The sequence below is a fragment of the Gekko japonicus genome, unplaced genomic scaffold (genome assembly GCF_001447785.1).
Source record: "Gekko japonicus isolate JY-2015 unplaced genomic scaffold, Gekko_japonicus_V1.1 scaffold227, whole genome shotgun sequence".
Classification (NCBI taxonomy): Eukaryota; Metazoa; Chordata; class Lepidosauria; order Squamata; family Gekkonidae; genus Gekko; species Gekko japonicus.
Genome location: NW_015164189.1, coordinates 665,822 through 686,388, shown reverse-complemented (window position 1 = coordinate 686,388; position 20,567 = coordinate 665,822). Strand labels below are relative to the sequence as shown.

Sequence of the window (20,567 nt, the reverse complement as noted above, 5' to 3'; positions counted from 1 at the left end):
CTGTGTAAAATGCCCCATAGTGCTTCCTGAAATCACTTTTTTTCCCCACACCCTTTTTCTCCTCGCGTGTGATTGTCCTCTTTTTTAAAATGTTCTATTGGGAGCACTATAGCGCTGAAGCAGGACCACAAATCAGTGCCATAGCAAACCCATTGAGATGCCTAGACTCTGTTTAGATACACTGACATTTGCTACCTCTGTCACCTGGAAACAGGTAGCTGATTGGACAGCGTGTTTAAGTGGGAGATCGGTGCGTAAGTGAATGGTGAGACAGATGTTTGGTCAATTTTATAAAAGTTTGCTTTAGAGGAAGTGTAGACTCAGGCGATCGCGCACACAAGCACACACTCTCCATGGTTTGTGGGAGTTAAGGAAGGAAGGAAAGCTTTCTGGGTTTCAAAACGGTCTGGTTCCCCCTTCCCCCGTGCTTGAACTCTGTATCCAGTGAGCTTCTTGTTTCCAAGTGACAGCAGTAGCAAATGTCAATGTATCTAAATGGAGTCCATGCATCTTCAGGGGGTTGCTATGGCGATGATTTGTGGTCCTGCTTCAGCGCCATAGCGCTCCCAATAGAATGTTTTTTTAAACAAACCCTCTCAGGAAGATCTTGCATGCGGGGGGGGGGGATGGCGGGAAAAGAAAGCTGCGCAGTTTAAAATGACACACCGCTTCGGAGGCAGCTCCTTACTGGAAGGGAAATGCTGTGTGAAACAGCCATCCCTGTACTGGCTTATTCCACGATGGGACAATAATGGAAACCATTAGGTTTAGAAAGGTAGTGTGAAAAGACTCTTTCTTTAGAGGAGTCTGAAGGAAGACAGGAAGTGTAGAATTCCGGGGGGAATTTATTAAAATCGGTGTCATATATTGGGAATGTATGCCATCATAGTGGGGACAGTGTAATAATACGTGGTCAACTGTCTCAGCCTTTCCTGTTTGATGAGGACAAACCTGTTGGGGATAAGGAATGCAAAGATACCTGCCTTCCAGAAGAGCAGAGGGCAAGGCATTGACTGAATGCTTCCCCCCAAAAAAACTTTTGACAAAGTGGGGCAAAAGTTCTTTCTGTTCCTAAGCTTCCTCTGAAACCTTATTACTAGCAGCAAACCGTTATTTTCTAGCAAGCAACAGTCTACATGCAGCAAAACGTAATCTAACATAATCAGCTTTCGAGTCAAGGCCAGCCTCCCCCCCCCCCTTCCTCCCAACACACACAGACACACACCAGAGTCCTTGACAGAACCCAGCTCAGGATCCAAGGCCAAGGTTATCACAGGTCACAGGGCTGTGTTCCGCCCACTGCATTTCTCATGGGTAGCAGCTGTCAAAACACAAAGCTGAAAAAGGAAGCAGCCGCCTCACCCTTCACTAATACCACCACATTTGGACTCTGTTTAGATGTCACGGGAATCTGCGGTTTAATTTTAGCTACGGTTAGTTTGTAGAACTGAGATTTGTATCTCTGAGAATAATTCAAATCTGGGTTTGCATTAACAAAATGCTGGTTTCTGTCCATTTTCCGCTGGAGAGGACTGGCTGGTATCCTGACATGCTCCATGGACCCCAACAAAGCATGGGGACTTGTCCCACCACCAGATCTCTCCCCACTGGCTGGGGGCACTGCAAGGGCAAAGAAGCTAAACACCTGCCTCCAGCGGCAGCGCTATACACAACTACCTTGTCCTCAGACAACCATGAAAGAAGCGATCCAACGCTTCATATTAACATTTCCTCCAACCAAGGCCAAGGAAGTCAACTTTCCCACAACAGACTAACTGCGTCCCAGAAATGCACACTCAGTGAAACACCACAGGGTCTGACAGTCAACCCCCTCCCCCACAGTGTAAACTCTCAGAATTGGCTACCGTATTCCACTCAGAGTTACCCACCAATGTGTCTACCCTCTGCTCCCTACTAGAGAAGACCACGGCACTCACTGCTCCTCACATTTCTGAGCAGTTTTTGCTTCCTCCTCACATGCAGCCACCTATTGCTCACAAGCCAACCAGCCTACACTCAAGAGGAGTCCTAAGTCAATGCTCCCTCTAAGCTGTGGAGTCCTGCGAGCAAAAATTCTACTTTGTGAGCTACCGGCATTAAGGTTGCGAGTGAGCGATTTGGCTACTGAGTAAATTAGTTTGCTGTGGAGCCACCCTTCCTGAGCCAAGACAAAGATGTGTGAGCCGGAGACTAAAAAACTGTGAGCTAGTTCACACTAACTCAGCTTAGAGGGAATAGTGAAAGTGACCCCCAAAACACAAGGGCCACACAGCAAAGCCTCCCCCCCTCAGTTTATTCAACACACCAGCATTTATTCAACACACCGGCATATTTCAATCTATTAATTTTACTAAACTGAGCTGGTAAATTATATTCTTGAATATGTGGAATGTGCTAACATGGATAAGTCGGATATAAAAGGTGGGGCTTTGGAAGAGGACACAGGCCTTCCAGGGGGGGGGGGCTGAAGACAGGAGCAAACGTTCACGGGGCTGAGAGGACATGGGAATAGTGGTCCTTGATCAGGGGTCCCCAACGAGCAGTGTTCCCTCTAAGTTGAGTTAGTGCAAGCTAGCTCACAGTCTTTTAGCCTCCGGCTCACACACTTTTCTTAGTTCAGGAAGGACAGCTCCAGAACAAACTAATTTATGCCATAGCCAAGTCGCTTGCTCACAACTTTAATGCCAGCAGCTTGCGAACTAGAATTTTTGCTCACAGGACTCCACAGCTGAGAGGGAGCATTGCCAACGAGGTACACCCAGGGGCAGCATGGCAGCCACCAAGTCTTTTTATAAAGTGGGTGGGGCCAGGTGGGCTTTTTCCCAATGGGGCTTCTGATTGGCTGTGCAGATTAAAATGACATTTTAGCAACAGCTGCCATGACAGAGTTGTTTTCTCTCTCTTAACTCCTCTTTCCCAGCGAGCTTTTTAAATTTACTCCTCTTTGCCCCCTGCACTTGGGCATCCTCTGTGTGTCAGTGGTTGGCTCTGCTCCAAAAGGGGCCATTTTGTGGCTGTGCTCACCACCCCGTGTCAGAATTCCAAAAGTGACCACAGGCTCAAAAAGGTTGGGGCCCCCCCTGTCCTAGCTGCATTGGCCAACGGGTTCGCAGACAGGCTTTCCTTCTTGTGAGGTCCAAGGAGGAGCAAGGGGTGTGTGTGTGTGTGTGTGAGAATGTCGCTCTCTGTTTCAGATGAGGAGAATCTCTTGGATCTAACAGTGGCAGAGGCCGCAAAAGCCCAGCAGAAAGAGCATCTCTGTGCCGGACACACAGTATGGGGCAGCGCGCTCACCCACCGATTACTGGGTTTATGGAGGCTGGGACAATGCAGCTTAAGCACAGAACTCCTACTGAAAAGGAAAATGTTCCCGACCGAGCCCACAGTCATACTCCAGAAAAGATTACGCTTGACAGAACTGTACAGTGTAAACAATGTAAAAGAACCGTGCTTACCAGCGAAAGCACAAAATTGAGAAGGGCAGTGCCGCTGTAGAAGAGGACAGTTACTAAAGTTGTAACGGTGGTAAAAAGGAGGCCCACGTTGTGACTCATCACTATCCACAGGGATTCCAGGATCTGGAAGAGAACAAAGTGGGATGCCGAAAGACAGCAGCTTGGCAAAACTTTTCACACACACAAGTGATTCCAACACACAGTGCTTAAGGAGTGCAAAATGCATTCCTTATAAGGAGGAGAATGACTTCCCGTTCTTGGTAGCATCAGCACTGGCAGCAGAGTATGGCATATCTGGAAAGTCACACTGATTCTTTTCTGGTGTGATGGCAAACTGCTTCAAAATATGTTCAAGCAACATTACAGGGCAAACGCAAAACCACAAAGTCTAATAGGCATTCTTCAACACCAACAGAAACAAGTCATCTGTGTCGTTTTAGGTGGGCAGCAGTGTTGGTCTGCAGGAAAACAGCAAGGCCAACAAGATTTCCAGGGGGTGAGATACCTGACGAAGGGAGCCTGGACTCCCGAAAGCATACACCCTGGAAATCTTGTAGGTCCTTTTAAAGGTGCTACTGGACTCGAGTCTTGCTCAAGTTATTTGGGAGGGATCTGCAACACGTACCACTGATTATCAGTGGACTAAACTTCAGAGCAGGTGGAGCTGTGTGCCTCATCTATACTGCGAAATGCTTTCAGAACAAAACTGCTTTAAGTTGCGCATTATGGTTCCAGCTCTGTGGAAGGGGCTCCCTGAAGAGGTGGGGGGGGGGCCCTCCTTGAAGATCTCCAGGAGGCACTGCAAGGCCTGCCTGTCTGCCAGGGCTTTGGAGGGGATCTGAATGGCTGTAATAGTAAATTGCGCAATCTTGTTCTAAAACACTGGTTTGAGATTTTAAAAAGGCAAGGAGGACACAACAGTTAGCCAGTGCTAGAAGACAGACACAAAGTTGAACAGAGATTTTTTAAAAATGACAAAAAGGGGTGGGTGTTTCAGACGGGGGGGGGGGGGGTTCATGACAAAGCTAGTAGGATATAAACTGCACAATAAGCCAGGGTATGTTTTATTTAAAAGAGGGCTCCTGCTGAGATTTGCAGAAAAGAGTCTCAGTGTGGAATTAGTGGAGTCTAAACACTAGGGATGGGCACCGCGTTTTTGTGGTTCAGTTCATGGTTTGTAGCTCGAACCACAAACTGATACGAACCGGGAGCTTGGTTTGTTAATCAAACCGGTTTGCATTGGTTCATGACCCCTGCTTTCTGCTCCCCTCCACTTTTCATGCGGAGCAGAAAGCAGAGGGTTAAATGGCTCCAAGCCATTTAAACTAAAAGCTGCTTTCTGCTCTTCACAAATCACTATGAACTGCTTTGAAATTCGTAGAAGTTCATGACGGCCCTTTAGTTTGCAAACATCACTTCGCAAACCATGAACCTGCCAAAATGTTCTCACAAACTTTCATTCGTGAACCAATTTGTGCTCATCCCTAAACACTATTAAAAGTTTCTAGTGCTGCTAGAAATCATGTACTTCACCCCATGCAGATGTTTTTGGCAGAGAGGAGTGACTCAACTGGACAAATTATACGCAAAAAGGAAAAAAAGGGGGGGGGGGGCGACTAGAAAAACCAAACACACAGGCTGAGGGCTGGATCTAGACTAAAATTTCAATTGTCAGAACACCACTTTCGTGCCCTCCCCCCCCCCCACTACAGTCCCCTGATCACCACAAAATGCTGCTCTGGGAAATAGGGGACCCTGAGGAATGACATGGGGAGGGTCTGCAGTGGGAAGGGGAAAAAATCGTTGACAACTGTCAGTTTGGTCTGGATCCAACCGTGACTCTCTAATACCAAGTCTCAGAAATACAGACACACTGTGGCTTTGCTCAGAACATATACAACAGTGTGCGCAGACTGGAGAATGAAATGCACCTCAAGGTTCCCGAAAACGAAGCACCTCACTGCTGGATCCTGGCAACGTCTTAGCCTAAAACCACATCATTAGGGTGTGACAGAAAAGCTGCTACAAAGGCCTACATGAAAAGTGCAGCTTCAGTGAGGGAACGGAGAAGTCATTTTATGGCGCTACTTTCAGAGGGTAGCTGTATTAGTCTGCAGTAGAACAGCTCGATTTGCATCTTGTAACACCTCCGAAACCAGTAAGATTTTTGAGAATAGAAGCTTTTGAGACAAAGGGAGCTCTTGTAAGCTTACATCCAGAGACGCTTGCTGGTCTCTCAGGTGCTGCTGCACTCGAAGACAGTTGTCATTTTACAGAGAGAGGCATCCCCCCCCCATTTTACTATAAAAATGTTTTACATACCGAAAGAAACGTCTCAATGTTCTCATGAACAAAAGAGGCGACATCTTGCCAATCCAGCATCTCTACTGGCCAGCTGTTCTGACGGCCTACATGTGGCTTGTGGCCTTTGTGTCTTCCTGAATGTGTCGTGTTCTGTCAAACAAAGGAGTATTTCACAGACCGAATTTTAAGGAACACAGGTGTAAGAGTACATGAGGGACACCCACCTCCCCAAACTAATGAATACGCAGTAGTGATCTCGGCCTCCTTCAAAGAGGCTCTTTCACATGGTTTGGCTTCTGAAAGGCAAATGAAAGTTTTTTAACAGTTTCACCTGCCTTAAGGGGAAAATGCTGTCCTCCTGCAGTTGGGGGTGGTGGAAAGACCTGTCAGGTCAAGACTCATGGCAACCCTGTAGGCTTTTCAAGACAAGGAATATTCAGAAGGGGCTGGCCACTGCCTGTTTCCGTGTAGCAACCCTGGACTTCCTTGGTGGTCTCCCATCCAAGCGGTAACCAGGGCCCGATCCTGCTTAGATTCTGAGATCTGAAAAGATCAGTTTAGCCTGGCGTTATCCAGGTTAGGGTAAGTAGTTTGGCCATTGCCTGCCTCTGCCTAGCAACCCCGGCAAGTGGTTTGCTCTTGCTTGCCTCTGTGCAGCAACTCTGCACTTTCTTGGTGGTCTCCCATCTAAATACTAACCAGGGCCTGGGCCAGTTAATGAAGCCTTAATCCAGGTTTTCCAAAATCTGTCTTGTTCTGATTTTTGTTGTTGTTGCTGCACTTCATCCTTCAGGTGTGTGAAACCTTTAAAAAAGGCAATTTGCCTTCAGAAACCACACTGGATTAAAGAGCCCATATGACAGGGACCTGACACAACAACTCTTTGGGCCTCTTCAGACCCTGATTTGCTCCCTGAAATTTACATGGGGTGAATGAATGGAATCTTATTACGGCATCCAGCCAGAGCAATCCACACACTTCGGCAAGGGGCACCAAAATAAAATATTGCAAAATATACAATATAAAAATATAGAATACATATAACAGATTCACTAAAAAAAAAAACCACAGTAAAAAGGAGATATTTGCAGTTTTACAAGTTAAGCTGTACTTTTCAAATGCAACAGCATGCCACCCAAAATTTAGCCACAATGTTAGTAATAGAGTGATTTCCATCCGATAACAGTTTATTAAAACGATCCGAGTCTGTCTGCCCAGGCATCTCTTCAATAAGAGGTTGAATCAATCTCTCTCAAACCTCATTGTACCACTTACATCTAAACATCATGTGTTCAATAGTTTCCATCTCCCCAGACTCACATTTACAAAGTCTCTGTACAGGCCAGAGATTTAGCACTATTGAATACATGGGGTGAAATGTGAAGCCACCCATGAATGCATGTCGGTCCCTCCACCACATTCCTCATGTAGATACGAGATAACTGGAAACATAAAGGCCTCGGCTATCTATTTGAATATGTTGGGAATATCCTAACACCACTAGACAGCACTCAGATTTCTAGCAGGTTCTCTAATTATTATTCATGTAAGCATTACTAAATACCCTTGAATATGCCCAAAATGCTTACTTTCACAAACCAAGAGTGGTACAATCTGTCCCAAAGCACCAAAACTTGCTTCTCAATCAGAGCTGTGTTGTTCACTTTTTCTCCTAGTATTTTATGGAGCTGAAAAAGACAAAAAGGGAGAGCTGAAAAGAAGCTGTCAGAAGTGGTCAGCGTGGCAAGAGATAAACAGGTTGCTTACCTGTAACTGGTGATCTTCGAGTGGTCATCTGTGCATTCACACCCATGGGATCTAGTGCGCACGCGCTGGATCGATCGGCATTGAAGCAAGCTCTTTAGCGGATTTTCGCGCCCAGACCTCAGGCATGCGCAGGAACCCCACCACGCATGCCCAGAGGGGAGGGCACGGACATCCTGCCAGTTCCTTCAAACCGCAGCAAATTAACCCCTATTGAAAATGTAGAAGCTGACAGCAGCAGGGAAGGAGGGCGGGTGGTGTGAATGCACAGATGACCACTCGAAGATCACCACTTACAGGTAAGCAACCTGTTTATCTTCGACGTGGTCTCTGTGCTTCTCACTCATGGGAGATTAGCGAGCAGTGGCCTACTTGGAGGAGGGTGCTGGCAGGTCCTTACTGTGTAGCTGAAGATAGAATGCGACGTCCCATGTTGGTATTAGAGTTTTTGCGGACGTCTAGGGCGTAGGGATGTGCATTTCGGAATCCCGAATCGAAAAAAAACCCTGAAAAAATTGCTTTTCGGGTTTTTTCGGCTTTCGGGATCCCGAAATGGCAATCTGAGCGCTTGTCCGAAAGCCAAAAAAAATCCTGAAAAAATTCGGGATTTTTTCGGCATTTTTTGGCATTGCCAAAAAACGGCTTTTTGCTCTTTAAACTTTAAAAGGCGGCCGGGAAACCCCGTTTCCCCGCCGTTTCCCCCTTTCCCGCCTCTAGCTCCTGTTTTCAGGAGGGAGGGGGGAAGAGGGGACCCAGAACAGCCATCATATTGCAAACCGGCAATAAACACTGCAGCAAGCTGATCTCGGGGGCACCTGCTTGGGGGCCCATAAAATTGGACCCCCTGGTCCAATCCTCTTGAAACTTGGTGAGTATGATGGGGAGAGGTTCCAGTAAGCACCCTCCAAGTTTGGAGCCTCTACCCCAAACCCCCTCCCCCCCAGCCCCCAGCAAAGTTTCAAGAGGATTTTTGCCATTGACTTCAATGGCCCCATTGGTTATAATGGACCCGAATTTTTCGGGTTTTCCGAAAATTTTCGGATATCTATGCTTTACCGATATAGATATTCGGTTTTTTCGGGTTTCCCGAAAAAATTCGGGTCCAATAAACCCGAATCCGAATTTTACCGAATTTTATTTTTTTTGCACACCCCTACTAGGGCGTAGTGCCTGATGAAGGTGTTAGGCGTGGCCCACGTAGCGGCTTTGCAAATGTCCGTCAGGGGCACTCCCTGGAGGAAGGCAGTGGAAGCAGCAACAGCTCGGGTTGAATGGGCCCTGATAGGGCCAGGCAATGGCTGTTTGGCAATCAGGTAAAAGAGGCGGATGAGACCCGCAATCCACTTTGAGAGGCGCTGAGCCGTGATGGGAGTCCCCAGCCTTGATGGTGCGTACGAGACGAATAGTTGGGAGTCACGTCTCATCGAACGGGTTCTATTCAGATAGAACAGGAGCGCACGCTTCACATATAAGGTGTGTAACAGTCTGTCCTCTGAGGATGAGCCGGGAAGAAATCCGAGAGGAAGAGCTCTGCTTGTAGGTGGAATTCTGACACTACCTTTGGCAGGAACGAGATGTCAGGTACGAGGCGTACGCCGTCTGGCAAAAAGGACAAGTATGGCGTGTCATGCCTGAAAGCCAGTATTTCTCCTACTCGCCTTGCAGAGGTGACAGCAACCAGAAAGGCCGTCTTCCACGACAGACATTTCATATCGCAAGTTGCGAGTGGCTCAATGGGTTTCCTCGTGAGCTGGCGAAGAACTAGAGGAAGGTCCCAGGGAACAGGAGTTTTGACAGGAGGGTAGAGATGCAATAAACCTTTTAAAAAACGTTTTGAAAGCGGATGGGAAAACAGTGCATCCGTCAACTTGAACATGGTAGGCCGAAAGGGCGGCCAAATAAACGCTTAACGATGAGTGGGAAAGTCCCGCATCAGCGAGGGATAGGAGAAATGGGAAAACTTTCTCGAGACCTGCGGAGGTGGCTCGAGGGGCATCATCACCTAGGGAAGAACAGAATCTTTGCCATTTATAATGGTAGGACCTTCGCGTAGGAGGTTTCCTGGCATTCAGTAGAACGTTTGCTACGCGGGTGGAAAAACCGTTGACGTTATTCTCCACGCTGTCAATTTCAAGCGTGGCACGTTGTGATGTAGGACAGGGGAGTCGGACAGGAAGAGGAGGTCCTGTGCCAGAGGGAATTGGTGGTATATCCCTGTTGACAATTCGAGGATGGTCGAGAACTATGGTTGCCTCAGTCACCATGGGGTTATCAATATGCAGTCCGCACCGTCTCTGACGATTTTGCGGACTACTCTCAGAAGCAGGGGTAAGGGAGGGAACAGGTAAAGGAGGTTCTTGGACCAAGGATAAAGGAGACCGTCTCCTAGAGAATGTGAGTCCCTGCCTCCTCGGCTGCAAAACAGAGGGCACTTTTTGTTGGCTCTGGTGGCAAAAACATCGACTTGGGGAGCTCCCCACCTGCGGAAGAGTGGGAGGAGGTAGGTCGGGATCATTTCCCACTCGTGGAGACTGAGCCCTGCTTGACTTAGATGGTCTGCCTGCACATTCATGTGGCCTGGGGTGTGCGTGGCTATCAAGAAGATGTAGTGGGTGATGCAAAAGTCCCATAACTGGATGGCAAGGTTGCAGAGACATAGGGAGACCGTGCCTCCTTGCTTGTTGACATAAGTGAGTGCAGTGGTGTTGTCCGTGAGGACCGTAACACATTTCCCATTGATCAGTGGTAAGAAACTCTTGACAGCGAACTGTATTGCAAGCAGTTCCAGGAAGTTTATGTGCCGACCTTGTTTGTGGGTGTTCCACTTGCCTCTGACACACATGCCCATCATGTGTCCACCCCAGCCCGACAGGGAAGCATCCATGGTCAGGGTGATTTGGGGTGATGGAAGATGGAAAGGTGCTCCCTGGAAGATATTGGAAGGGACAGTTCACCAAAGTAACGAGTCTCGTATGTTGGGAGAAGGGGTTAGGACGATGGTATGTGTGTTTTTCGTTGGGACATACTTGCGGATAAACCACAGTTGTAGACAACACATTTTTAGTCTGGCAAAGACGAGAACCGACGTAGTTGCAGCCATAAGGCCGAGAAGCCTCTGAATTTGGAAGGCAGTGACAGAAGGTTGGGTATATATGACGGTGGCTAAAGAAATTATGTCTGCCGCTCTGTCCTGAGGCAGGTAAGCCATGCATGTCTTGGAATCCAATATAGCACCAATGTATTGCATTCTTTGGACTGGACATAATTGAGACTTTTCCCAATTGACCTGTAGGCCCAGATTTTCTAAGAGTGCCAGTGTCTCGCTGATGTTTGAGATCAGTGCATTCTCGGAAGGTGCGACCAAAAGCCAATCGTTGATACAGGGGTAGATGGAAATACCCCTGAGACGGAGGAAAGCTGCAACGACAATCATAGTCTTTGTGAAGACTCTTGGGGCGCTTGAGAGGCCGAATGGAAGGGCTGCATACTGGTAATGCTGTCGACCAATTGCGAAGCACAGGTATTGGCGGTAGGAGGGGTGGATGGTGAGGTGGAAGTACGCGTCTTGGAGGTTGAGGGTGGCCATACAGACGTGTTTCTGAAGAAGCGTCATAATCTGTTGCAGGGACACCATGCGGAAGCGGTGGTAGGTCACAAAACAGTTCAGTGCCCTTAGATCTAATATGGGTTGAATGCCTCCATCCCGCTTTGGAACTGTGATCCCAAGACAGAGGTGTGGGGGGGGTAGAAAGACTCAGGGGGATCGACATCTGGACCTTGGACGTCTCGGGGACAAAGCGGCAGCCTGTCTTTGAGAGCAGTCCCTGTAATCTCGGTCGTCGATATCGACAGATTGAATATGCAAACGTGGAGGGCGACCCTGCAAGCATGTCGATTCCGACGTGAACTGATGCCGGGAGCCTCCGATACCGTCGATGTCGACGATGGGGATGGAGAGGGAGCAGGCTCTGCATCCATCTGATGACTTAGGAGCTCTACCGTCTCGATATCGGAGTAAGGACGCTCCAGTTGGTGTATAGGGGAGTCCAAGAGATGAATGGTCGGTATCAGTCGAGGGGCTTGGGCCTCCGGTATCAATACTGCTGTTGGAGCGGGAGGCACTTTAGGGGCATCACCCAGTGCAGACACTGCTACCTTCCCCTTCTTTGCCACCTTAAGGGACTTAGAGGAGCCCTTCTTTGCGGACTTGTGCTCCTTACTTGGTTTGGCCTTCTTTTTCACCTTCAATGTCGGTGGTTTCGATGTCGGTTGACCAATATCGGAAAAGGGCCTCGATGCTGGAGCCATCAGTGTTGAAGGCCTCTCGGACTCCATCATTGTGGGAGGATGTAAAGCCGACTCAAGGAGCGCCACTTTAAGGTGCGCAGCTCGATTTTTTCTTGTCTGGTTTGAAAAGCGAGCACAGTGGCAACAGGACTCAGGTCGATGAGACTCTCCCAGACAAAAAATACAGAGGGTATGACGGTCAGGTGGAGCAAGTTTACTGCTGCAACCCTTGCACTGGTTAAAAAAGCCTCACTTCTTCTCCATAAAAATAAACAGCGAAGAAGAAAGAAGGGGTGGGTCCCGAAGGCCACACTGAGGTAAACCGGCAACTTTCCCCTCAGCTGAAAATAAATCTTTTTTTTTTTAGTTTTTTGAAAGAACAAATGAAGAAGTACTAAAGAAAAGAGAATAAAGTGAGGAAAAATCTGAAGAGCCGTGAGGCAAATAGCCAAAAAAGCGAACCGATCAGACTGACGAGAAAGAGGTATTTCCAACGTGGCGGTAAGAAAGAAACTGGCGGGATGTCCGCGCCCTCCCCTCTGGGCATGCACGGTGGGGTTCCTGTGCATGCCCAAGGTCTGGGCACGAAAATCCGTTAAAGCGCTTGCTACAATGCTGATCGATCCAGCGCGTGCGCACTAGATCCCATGGGTGTGAAAGCACAGAGACCATGTCGAAGATCTGTGGTTGCTGAGTATGGAAAAGGCCATCTTGGGTGGATACAGAAGTTACTTCACTCATGTTCTTCACCTCTCTTCCTGCAGGCAATATTCAAATACCTGGGGAAACCTACATTTTCGGTGAGCTGGCTTGCTTAACCTTCTGGGGAGTGATTAATAATTCTCTTTCGCCCTTAACCCCTGAAGTACTGTGATCTGCTATCACTGCTGGCTGGGAGACAGTCCCATGCGGAGCAGTGGGCCCCACAGCTTTTCCTATACACATTTTGCTTTCAACTAAACCATGCAGAAGCCATGGGAAACTTAGGCCCAAAATGAGAAGCCATTCATTTATTTACTTACTTCATTTTTAAATGTTAAAAAATGTATGTCTTTAAAAAAAAAACAGAAAACACAACAAGGAGGGGGAGAAACTCAAAATCCAGGAACAAAACTTCTAAAAAGTAAAAAAGGTATTTTTCTTCATTTATATCCCTGCCTTTCTCCCCAACGGGGACCGAAAGCAGCCTACCTCGTCCTTCTTTCCTCCAGTTTACCCCCACAACAACCTTGTGAGGAAGGCTGAGAGGAGACCAAAGTACGCTGCTTTGGGTCCCCACTGGGGAGAAAGGCGGGATCCACAAATGAAGTGAGTAAATAAATAAATATAAATGACTCCTAAATATAAATGACTTAATATCCGGCGAAGAGCTTCTGAAGGCATTGGAATCGGACTCAGGCTAGAAGTCCAAGAACTGACAAGCAAAAGAAGATGAATGCACCAGAAGATTGTAAAGACATGCACTGGAGGAGATTGCAGCTATAGAGTTATTATTTTGTTTTTCTCTTCTCTCTCTCCCTTTCCCCTTTTTGCCATATATTTCCCCCTAAGCAAAGCAGCCTGGAACATAAAGTGTAGGGGAGCACGAGGGCAGGGCTATTGGGAAACCCCCCCCCCAATGGGCAAGACTCCAGCGAGAGTCTTCTCCGGAATTGCTCCGGAGTCCCAGATGAGGGAATGCCAATTAGAAGAGCTCCAGTTTGAAGAGGAAGAACAGAATGTAGTAAGATCTAAGAGAGCAGAACTAAGAAATGGAGAGATATATTTTCAGTTTGTAGCTTACTTTTTATTTTACTTTATTGTAACTCATCTTATTATAATGATTTAGAAATAAAATATATATAGAACACATGGTTATAAAATAAGGAGATTTAAAGGGAAATTATGGGAGATAGTGTTTACAAGTGCAACTGTACTGGAGCAATTTTGAGAGGCAGAAATATTAACCTAGGCGTGCCAATTCTACGGGATTAATTAAAGATTATAATTTATCAATGAAGTAGAAACAGAATAGGATTGGCAATTTGTGGAAGACTACTATCAAAGAATGTTAAATTTACTTTTTGTTGTAGAACAACTTTTAAATAACTTGTAAGAGTTTGAAATTAATAAAAAACTTAATTGGGAAAAAAAAGAATATTATGTGGAACCTTACCAACAGCTTACTGAAATTAAGATAAACTATGTTTACAGCTATTCCCTGATTTAGCAAGATAGTAACTTTCTCAAAAAAAGAGATAAGGTTAGTCTGACATGAGTTGTTCTTGAGAAACCCATGCTGGCTCTTAGTAATCACAGCCGTCTTTTCTAAATGCTCAAGGACTGTTTGATGGTTTGTTCTAAAACTTTTCCAGGTATAGATGTCAAGCTGGTAGGTCATTAGTTACCTAGATCCTCCTTTTTCCCCTTCTTGAAGATGGCGACATTTGCCCGCCTCCAATCTTCTGGCACCTTACCTCTTCTCCTGCCCCATTTCCCTTTATAAGCAGAAACTGTTGAGATCCAAAGCTCTTTGAACTCAGCCCCACCTGCTATCCTGCTAGCCAGGGAAATGCCACAGAATCACAGACCTTTTGTCTAAGGCCTAATTATGGCAGGTGCAGGCAGTTATGTTACCCACTGGAACCAGGAACTTTGATCAAGCGGTGGCATGGCCAGTTTGGTGTAGTGGTTAAGTGTGCTGACTCTGATCTGGGAGAACCGGGTTTGATTCCCCACTCCTCCACTTGCACCTGCTGGATGACCTTGGGCAAGCCTGGCACAGCTGTTCTTGAAAAAAAGCAGTTTCTGTCAGAGCTCTCTCAGCCCCACCCACCTCACAGGGTGTCTGCTGTGGAGACGGGAAGGGAAGGATGTTTGTAAGTTGCTCTGAGATTCCTTTGGGTAGTGAAGGGCGGGGTATAAATCCAATCTCTTCTCTTCTTCTTCTACAGCATGATCAAGAGCAAGTGAAGGCATTTCTTTAGAGAAGGGTTCTGAAGTTTCTTTAGCCTCATTGTCTGAGCCTTCACGATGGTCTGTGTTTGGCAAGCAAGCCCCTTTGCCTTGCCTTATTGTGGAAAACTGGCATGTATCCACATTGCCTGAGCACAAAGCCTAATGCTATGAGGTAACATTTAGGCACTGATGGAAGAGAAATTGCCTCAGGATTCAGCAAGTGAGTGGCATACAGATCTATGATCAGAATGATTACTTTGGTTGTCCCTCACACCAGCCCATTAAAGGTGTGATCTGTGCACATCTTCTATACACCTATGTGCTTCTAGCTACGACCTTGAGTACATCACATATGCTCCAGTTCCTTGGACAAGGATTCACAGCTGAATGCACTGTCTACTCAGACTAGCAGTGGCTCTCCTGGGTCTCAGGTGGAGGTCTTTCACATCACCTACTGTCTGGTCCCTCCTCTGCAAAATATACCACCAAAAATGTCATCTTCTCTTTACACAGAACAGGCCAGCTGCTAAACTGGACATTTAGCATTGGACATTACAATGGAATACTTGCATCATTATAGACATAAACTAGGAAAATCATGTTAACACCAATGAATACCATTGCACTATCTCTGTTCTTTTCTTCGTTACGTGTGAATTTTACTGGTCCATTGGACCATGTACTGCCTGTATTCCATGCCCTTTGAACCTGATCCTTGCAACCTTTTTTTCCTTCATATCTGTCAGGCTCCCTAGGCAGGTCACACCACACAGGGCTTCAGAAGAAGATAACTGGTTATTAGTGGTTCCAGTACTAAAGAACACGTGTACAGCTTGTGTCAGGAATAGCCGTCAGTATAAGGGCCTCTGACTTATAGTGAAATCAAACACACACCCCCAATGAGCAGAAGCCAATTATTATAATTCATGCGGGCGGGCGAAAGCAAGCGAGGAAGCGGGCAAAGCAAAAAGCTGTTGCTTTCCCAGTCGAGTAAAATGCAGCTGGAGACTACAAGGTCAAGCCTGAGAGAGCACACAGTAGCGGGACAGGGAAGAGCTGAGAACAAGGAGGAGGAGGGCACCCCTCCACATTCCAGATCCATGACAGGGCTACCTGACAATATCCTGATACATATATGTCTGCCCAGTGAGGATCCACTACACGCCTCTGACAAAATGGACCCGAGTGCAGAAAAGCCTATTCTAGAATAAAATCTTGTCAGTCTTCAAGGTACCATCAGACTCCTGTTTTTTTTTGCTGCAACAGACATGGCTACCTACGTTGCTAAGAATGCCATTTAAGGGGAAATCATCTGAAAATAAAATAAATCCAGGCCATAAACTGACACCACTAAAAATCACTGCAACTTTCTATTCTATCTGAGAGCTGCAGAATGCCTTCAAACTGTTAGCCACCAATTCTTTGAGCCATGAAAGACAGCTTTCGTTTCCTCCTGTACTGATACTCCCCAAGAACATTCAATATGCAGTAGGATTATCAATACTGGATTATCATAACCGTACCTTGTGCGTTATCCATTCTCGACCGTATTGATAGACGTTATTGGCAGCTGAATTCAGAGCCTTCTGGATAACCTGAGCTTCTGGAAGCCAGCTAGTGTTTTTTTTTTTAAAAAAAGAGAACTGTATCAAATACTTCATGTCAAAGTACATAAATACACACACAACATTTTTAGCAACAGTAGGTTAACACGCATCACCATTAACGAAGTATCACTGGGCTTTGTTCAAAAGAAAGAGCATTAGTTACTTCTGGAAGACTTACTCAAAAAGTACTGTAAACTCTCCCCACATTATAAATGCTTTCTGGGGACTGAGATTTAGAAAGCGAACACTCCCCCTTCTCTCATTTTAGAAAGGAGAAGAGAATTCTCAATCCGACTGATAACTCCTCCAAGCCTTGGTGGCTTCAGTTCTGCTCCCACCAGTGATGTGAAGGGTGACGGGGGGAAAAAACAGGAGGAAACCTTTTCCCTCTCAGGATCCCCCACACACCAATTTTTCCTCTGGAAACATAAATGTATATAGCCCATTTTCAAAGATACATTTGTCATTTAAATATAATTTACACTTGCCCACAGTTAATCTGCTATGATAATTCTCTAATGCCGAGTTTCACATTTTCAATGTTACGACGCTTAACTCAATACTGAGATATGCTGCTACTCTCATAGGGTGCCTACAGGACCTTTTGTTTACTACAAAACCTGTGTTTTCTCTTTTCTCCTTTTCAGAGGGCAAAAAGTGTTACGATACCACAGGATGCGGCACTTCGTAGCTTTCTTTAGGATTTGGGGGTATTTGTAATTTTGCTGGTAGACAACAAAGGCATTCACAGTTTTAAACTTCATAAATATTAACAGACAGTGGGGGGTTGGATCCAGGCAGACTTTTTTTGCTGGTGAGAAAGGAAGGAGGGGTCGGTCCCCTTTGCCCACAAAAACAGCTATGCCGAGGATCATGGGATCTGCCTTTCCAAAAGCCACGTGGAGTGGGGGGAGAATTGGGCAACCCATGAGGCCTGCATGTGAACGACAGCCCTCTAGATGGCATTAGGAAAGAATAAATGTGCTTTTAGAATAATACTTATCTGCTGGAATCAGGCAAGTAAAACTTAAAAGTTACATTCCAGGAAAGGCGGGACAGGTAGATGAAGACCGACTGATGCGGGAAATTGAATCCCAGCCTCAATTTAACTATTTGTCTAAGCTGTCCAGGAATCTTGATTGATTATTGCTTTTTTCCTCTTTGGCAGGCAAAACTCATTGGATGTAGATATCAGCAATCATCTCGGATGGAGACTCTTGAGCCTGCACCCTAAATTCTGGATGGTTCCCAAGCTACAGAATGTTCCTAATTGTGTTAGATCACATGGAAGTTATACCAAGACTCTGTGGCAAGATGCTGTGGCAAGATGCTTCGTTCTGGACCCGTTCCCATGAGGGGAAATGCAGAGGATTAGCTAGCCATTGAGCAAGATTGAGAAGATTAGCTAGCAATTTCCCTTCTGATTCTTTCCTAAGTGTCTTACGTTATTCCCACTTACCTTCTAGCTCTACCAGTGCTGAGCAGGACAGCACTGGCAGAGAGAGACAAGTGGGGAGGCAGCACAAAGCCTCCTCCCTAAACTTTTGCAGTGGATGACGTATCAGGATTGAATTATATCTGTTGAGATACAATTCTAGGTTGATTCATTAATGTTTTTTTTTTGTTCTGCCTCCGCGTGGCTTGTGGGCCATAATAAAGACTGACTGACAACGCCTCTTCCTCACACTCTCACAAAACACACCCACAACACACCTACAAACAGATTTCCAGCTTGCAAAGGGGCCAAGATCAAAGGAATTCCTTTTGCTGGTGGCACCTCATGGGGGGGGGGGAGATCCTAAAATCAGGGTGGAGGAGGTGTTCCGTGTTCCCGTAAGGGGGGGGGGGGAAGTAAGGTTTTAAATACTAAACCCCCTTGGTTCTCAGCCAACTTCACATGCAAGGATAAACCCCACACACACAGACAGAGTACAACAGGGCAGATGAAGATGCTGACAGCTAAGGTGGATCTGTGGCAGTGGCCACCTACTGACTTCCTTCCACTTCAGGTAGCCCACCTGCCACCAGCCAGAGCCCATGCATTGCCCACAGCTGCCCTCTCTTGGGGGCTCCCCGAGAAAACAAAGAGAGCTCCACCTTTAGAAATTTCAGGGGCTGCTGCAAGGCCATTTTTATTGGCCAGGACTTTTAATGGGAAACAGACTGTAGGCAGCTTTTGGGTCGAGGGAGGTTACTTCTTTTGCATGTTTTACCTTGTGATTTTTAGCCGCCCTGAGCCATGGGGAAAGGCAAGATATAAATATTTTAATTAATAAAAATTTCCCAAATATCTTTTTTTCCCCCCTGGAAAAAACCTGTTCCCCCCCCATGGCTTCAAAATTACCTGAACTTTTGCACACCAATGAAGGAGGAGCTAAACCACAACTGTGACAACTGAATGAAGTCTTCATGAAAACCATCCTTTACTTCCAATGGCCACTGACCCTTTTCCTTATATTTATTTCAGAAACTCATTTATCCCACACCTAATTGCACTCAGAATGACATTTGAGTCCAGTGGCACCTTTAAGATCAACAAAGTTTAACTCTGGGTATAAGCTTTTGTGTGCATGTGCACTTCTTTAGAAAATTTGTTGGTCTTAAAGGTGCCACTAGACTGTTTAAAGCTGTTTATTCCTGTGGCCATCAATACAACCTCTGGCAGCAAATTCCACATTTTAATCCACCTCTAGCAATTGTGCCAGTCCAAGGAGCAAATCAAGAGGGGCAAGGCTCGACTGTGCAGGTGATGGCTTTCACTGCCCCAAAGATGTTATATCCATTGGTCAGGGCAATCTTTCCAAAATGTCTAACAAGCAGATGCTTCCAATACCCTCAGTCCAGGACGTACGAACAAATTAGTCCAACTGAATCCAATTTTTATCAACCCAGAACGATGAAAAAGTGTCATAGCAGACTACATACCAAGCCTCCTCTAACCGAGATACTTTAGGTGCCAGAAGACCTTGAACAATTTTATAACGCTCTGCTGGATGAGAGTCACCTGAGTCAATGGCTGCAGAGAAGGAAGCTTTTTGTCCCACCATGGCCATCCCTTCACAAGCCTGCAATGAGCTCTGGGCCACGTCCTGTTTTATTTGCCCACCCACAATGCTCTAGCCAACTTCCAACTTGCTTCAGACATGCCTAGATACACCCACAATGATGATTCTCTATGACGACAAGGAAGACAACACTGAAATGCAACCCAGTTTATGGCCCGGTATTCTAGGTTGCCTCAAAAGCTCTGAACCGATTTTCTTCCTTTACGGAAATGCCGCCCTCCTCTGTAGACTGAACTTTTGAATCTGGAGAACACTTAGATGTGCATCGCAGTTAATCAAGAGCATGGCTTATCTTAATACAGACAATTACACTGGCTTCAAGTCCATGTCAAATGAATGAAGCCAGTGAGACCCAGCTGAGCTCTGAGCAGGAGAAAGAGCTGCTAGAGGGGTGAGTGTTTTTTTACTTGCTTTCAGCTGAGGCGATTCAGCTGAGGATATTGTGTGGGAGGACTGTGTTTGGGAGTGTGTGAAAGTGATTAGAGTTGTTGCAGAGTCCTGGCTGCTTGAGAGAGGGAGAGGAAGGGTCATTGTTTGACTGTGATTGACTGTAATTCAGTATTTAAGAAAGCACGAGTCGAAGGGCGAGCTAAAGGGCTCTTTGCCTGTGGCTCTTAGCCTAGGGACTCTTAGACTAGGGACTCTGTAAGAAGCCCAAGAAGAGCCAGAAAGCCAAGGCCCTAGGCTCTTTGTCTTCCCCGAAAGGTAAGTTGACTTCGACAAGAAAAACCACATAAATATAAAGGGTTTTAAAAGGGGGATCATATTTACTTATTTTAAAAGAATTATGAAGCCAGAATGCCAGCAGGGGGTTGGAGGCTATCCAGTGTTTTGTGCAGAGTGTCACATGTATGACTATCTGCCCACTGAACAGAAGTCTTGGGTGTGTGCTCGGTGCAAGGAGCTCCTGGTTCTCAGGGAACGTGTGTGCTCCCTTGAGGCCAAGGTGGCTGACCTGGAGAAGCAGACAGTTTAGGCGCACAGAAAAGACTCTCAGGGATTTGTTAGATATGTCCCACTCTGGATCTGGCAGCCCTGCCGCTGTCAGGGAGCATGAGGGTCAAGGAGAAACAGGGCACCGTGCTGAGGATAAGGGGAATGTGCCCTCAGAAGGGACCTCTTCCCCAGCTGGTGAGCGGGTATCCTTT

The 20,567-nt window shown here is 46.5% G+C and overlaps 1 protein-coding gene across 1 annotated transcript in view; it reads right to left on the bottom strand.

The window, feature by feature from the left end:
* TMEM245 (transmembrane protein 245) overlaps window positions 1–20,567 on the bottom strand; it is an 85,479-nt gene that overhangs the window by 16,444 nt on the left and 48,468 nt on the right. Inside the window, exons 9-12 of the mRNA XM_015408251.1 lie at window positions 16,271–16,361; window positions 7,349–7,447; window positions 5,778–5,909; window positions 3,456–3,578 (exon numbers count right to left, since the gene is read on the bottom strand). Of these exons, the coding sequence (XP_015263737.1) occupies window positions 3,456–3,578; window positions 5,778–5,909; window positions 7,349–7,447; window positions 16,271–16,361 (445 nt within the window). The remainder of the gene's footprint in view (window positions 1–3,455; window positions 3,579–5,777; window positions 5,910–7,348; window positions 7,448–16,270; window positions 16,362–20,567) is intronic.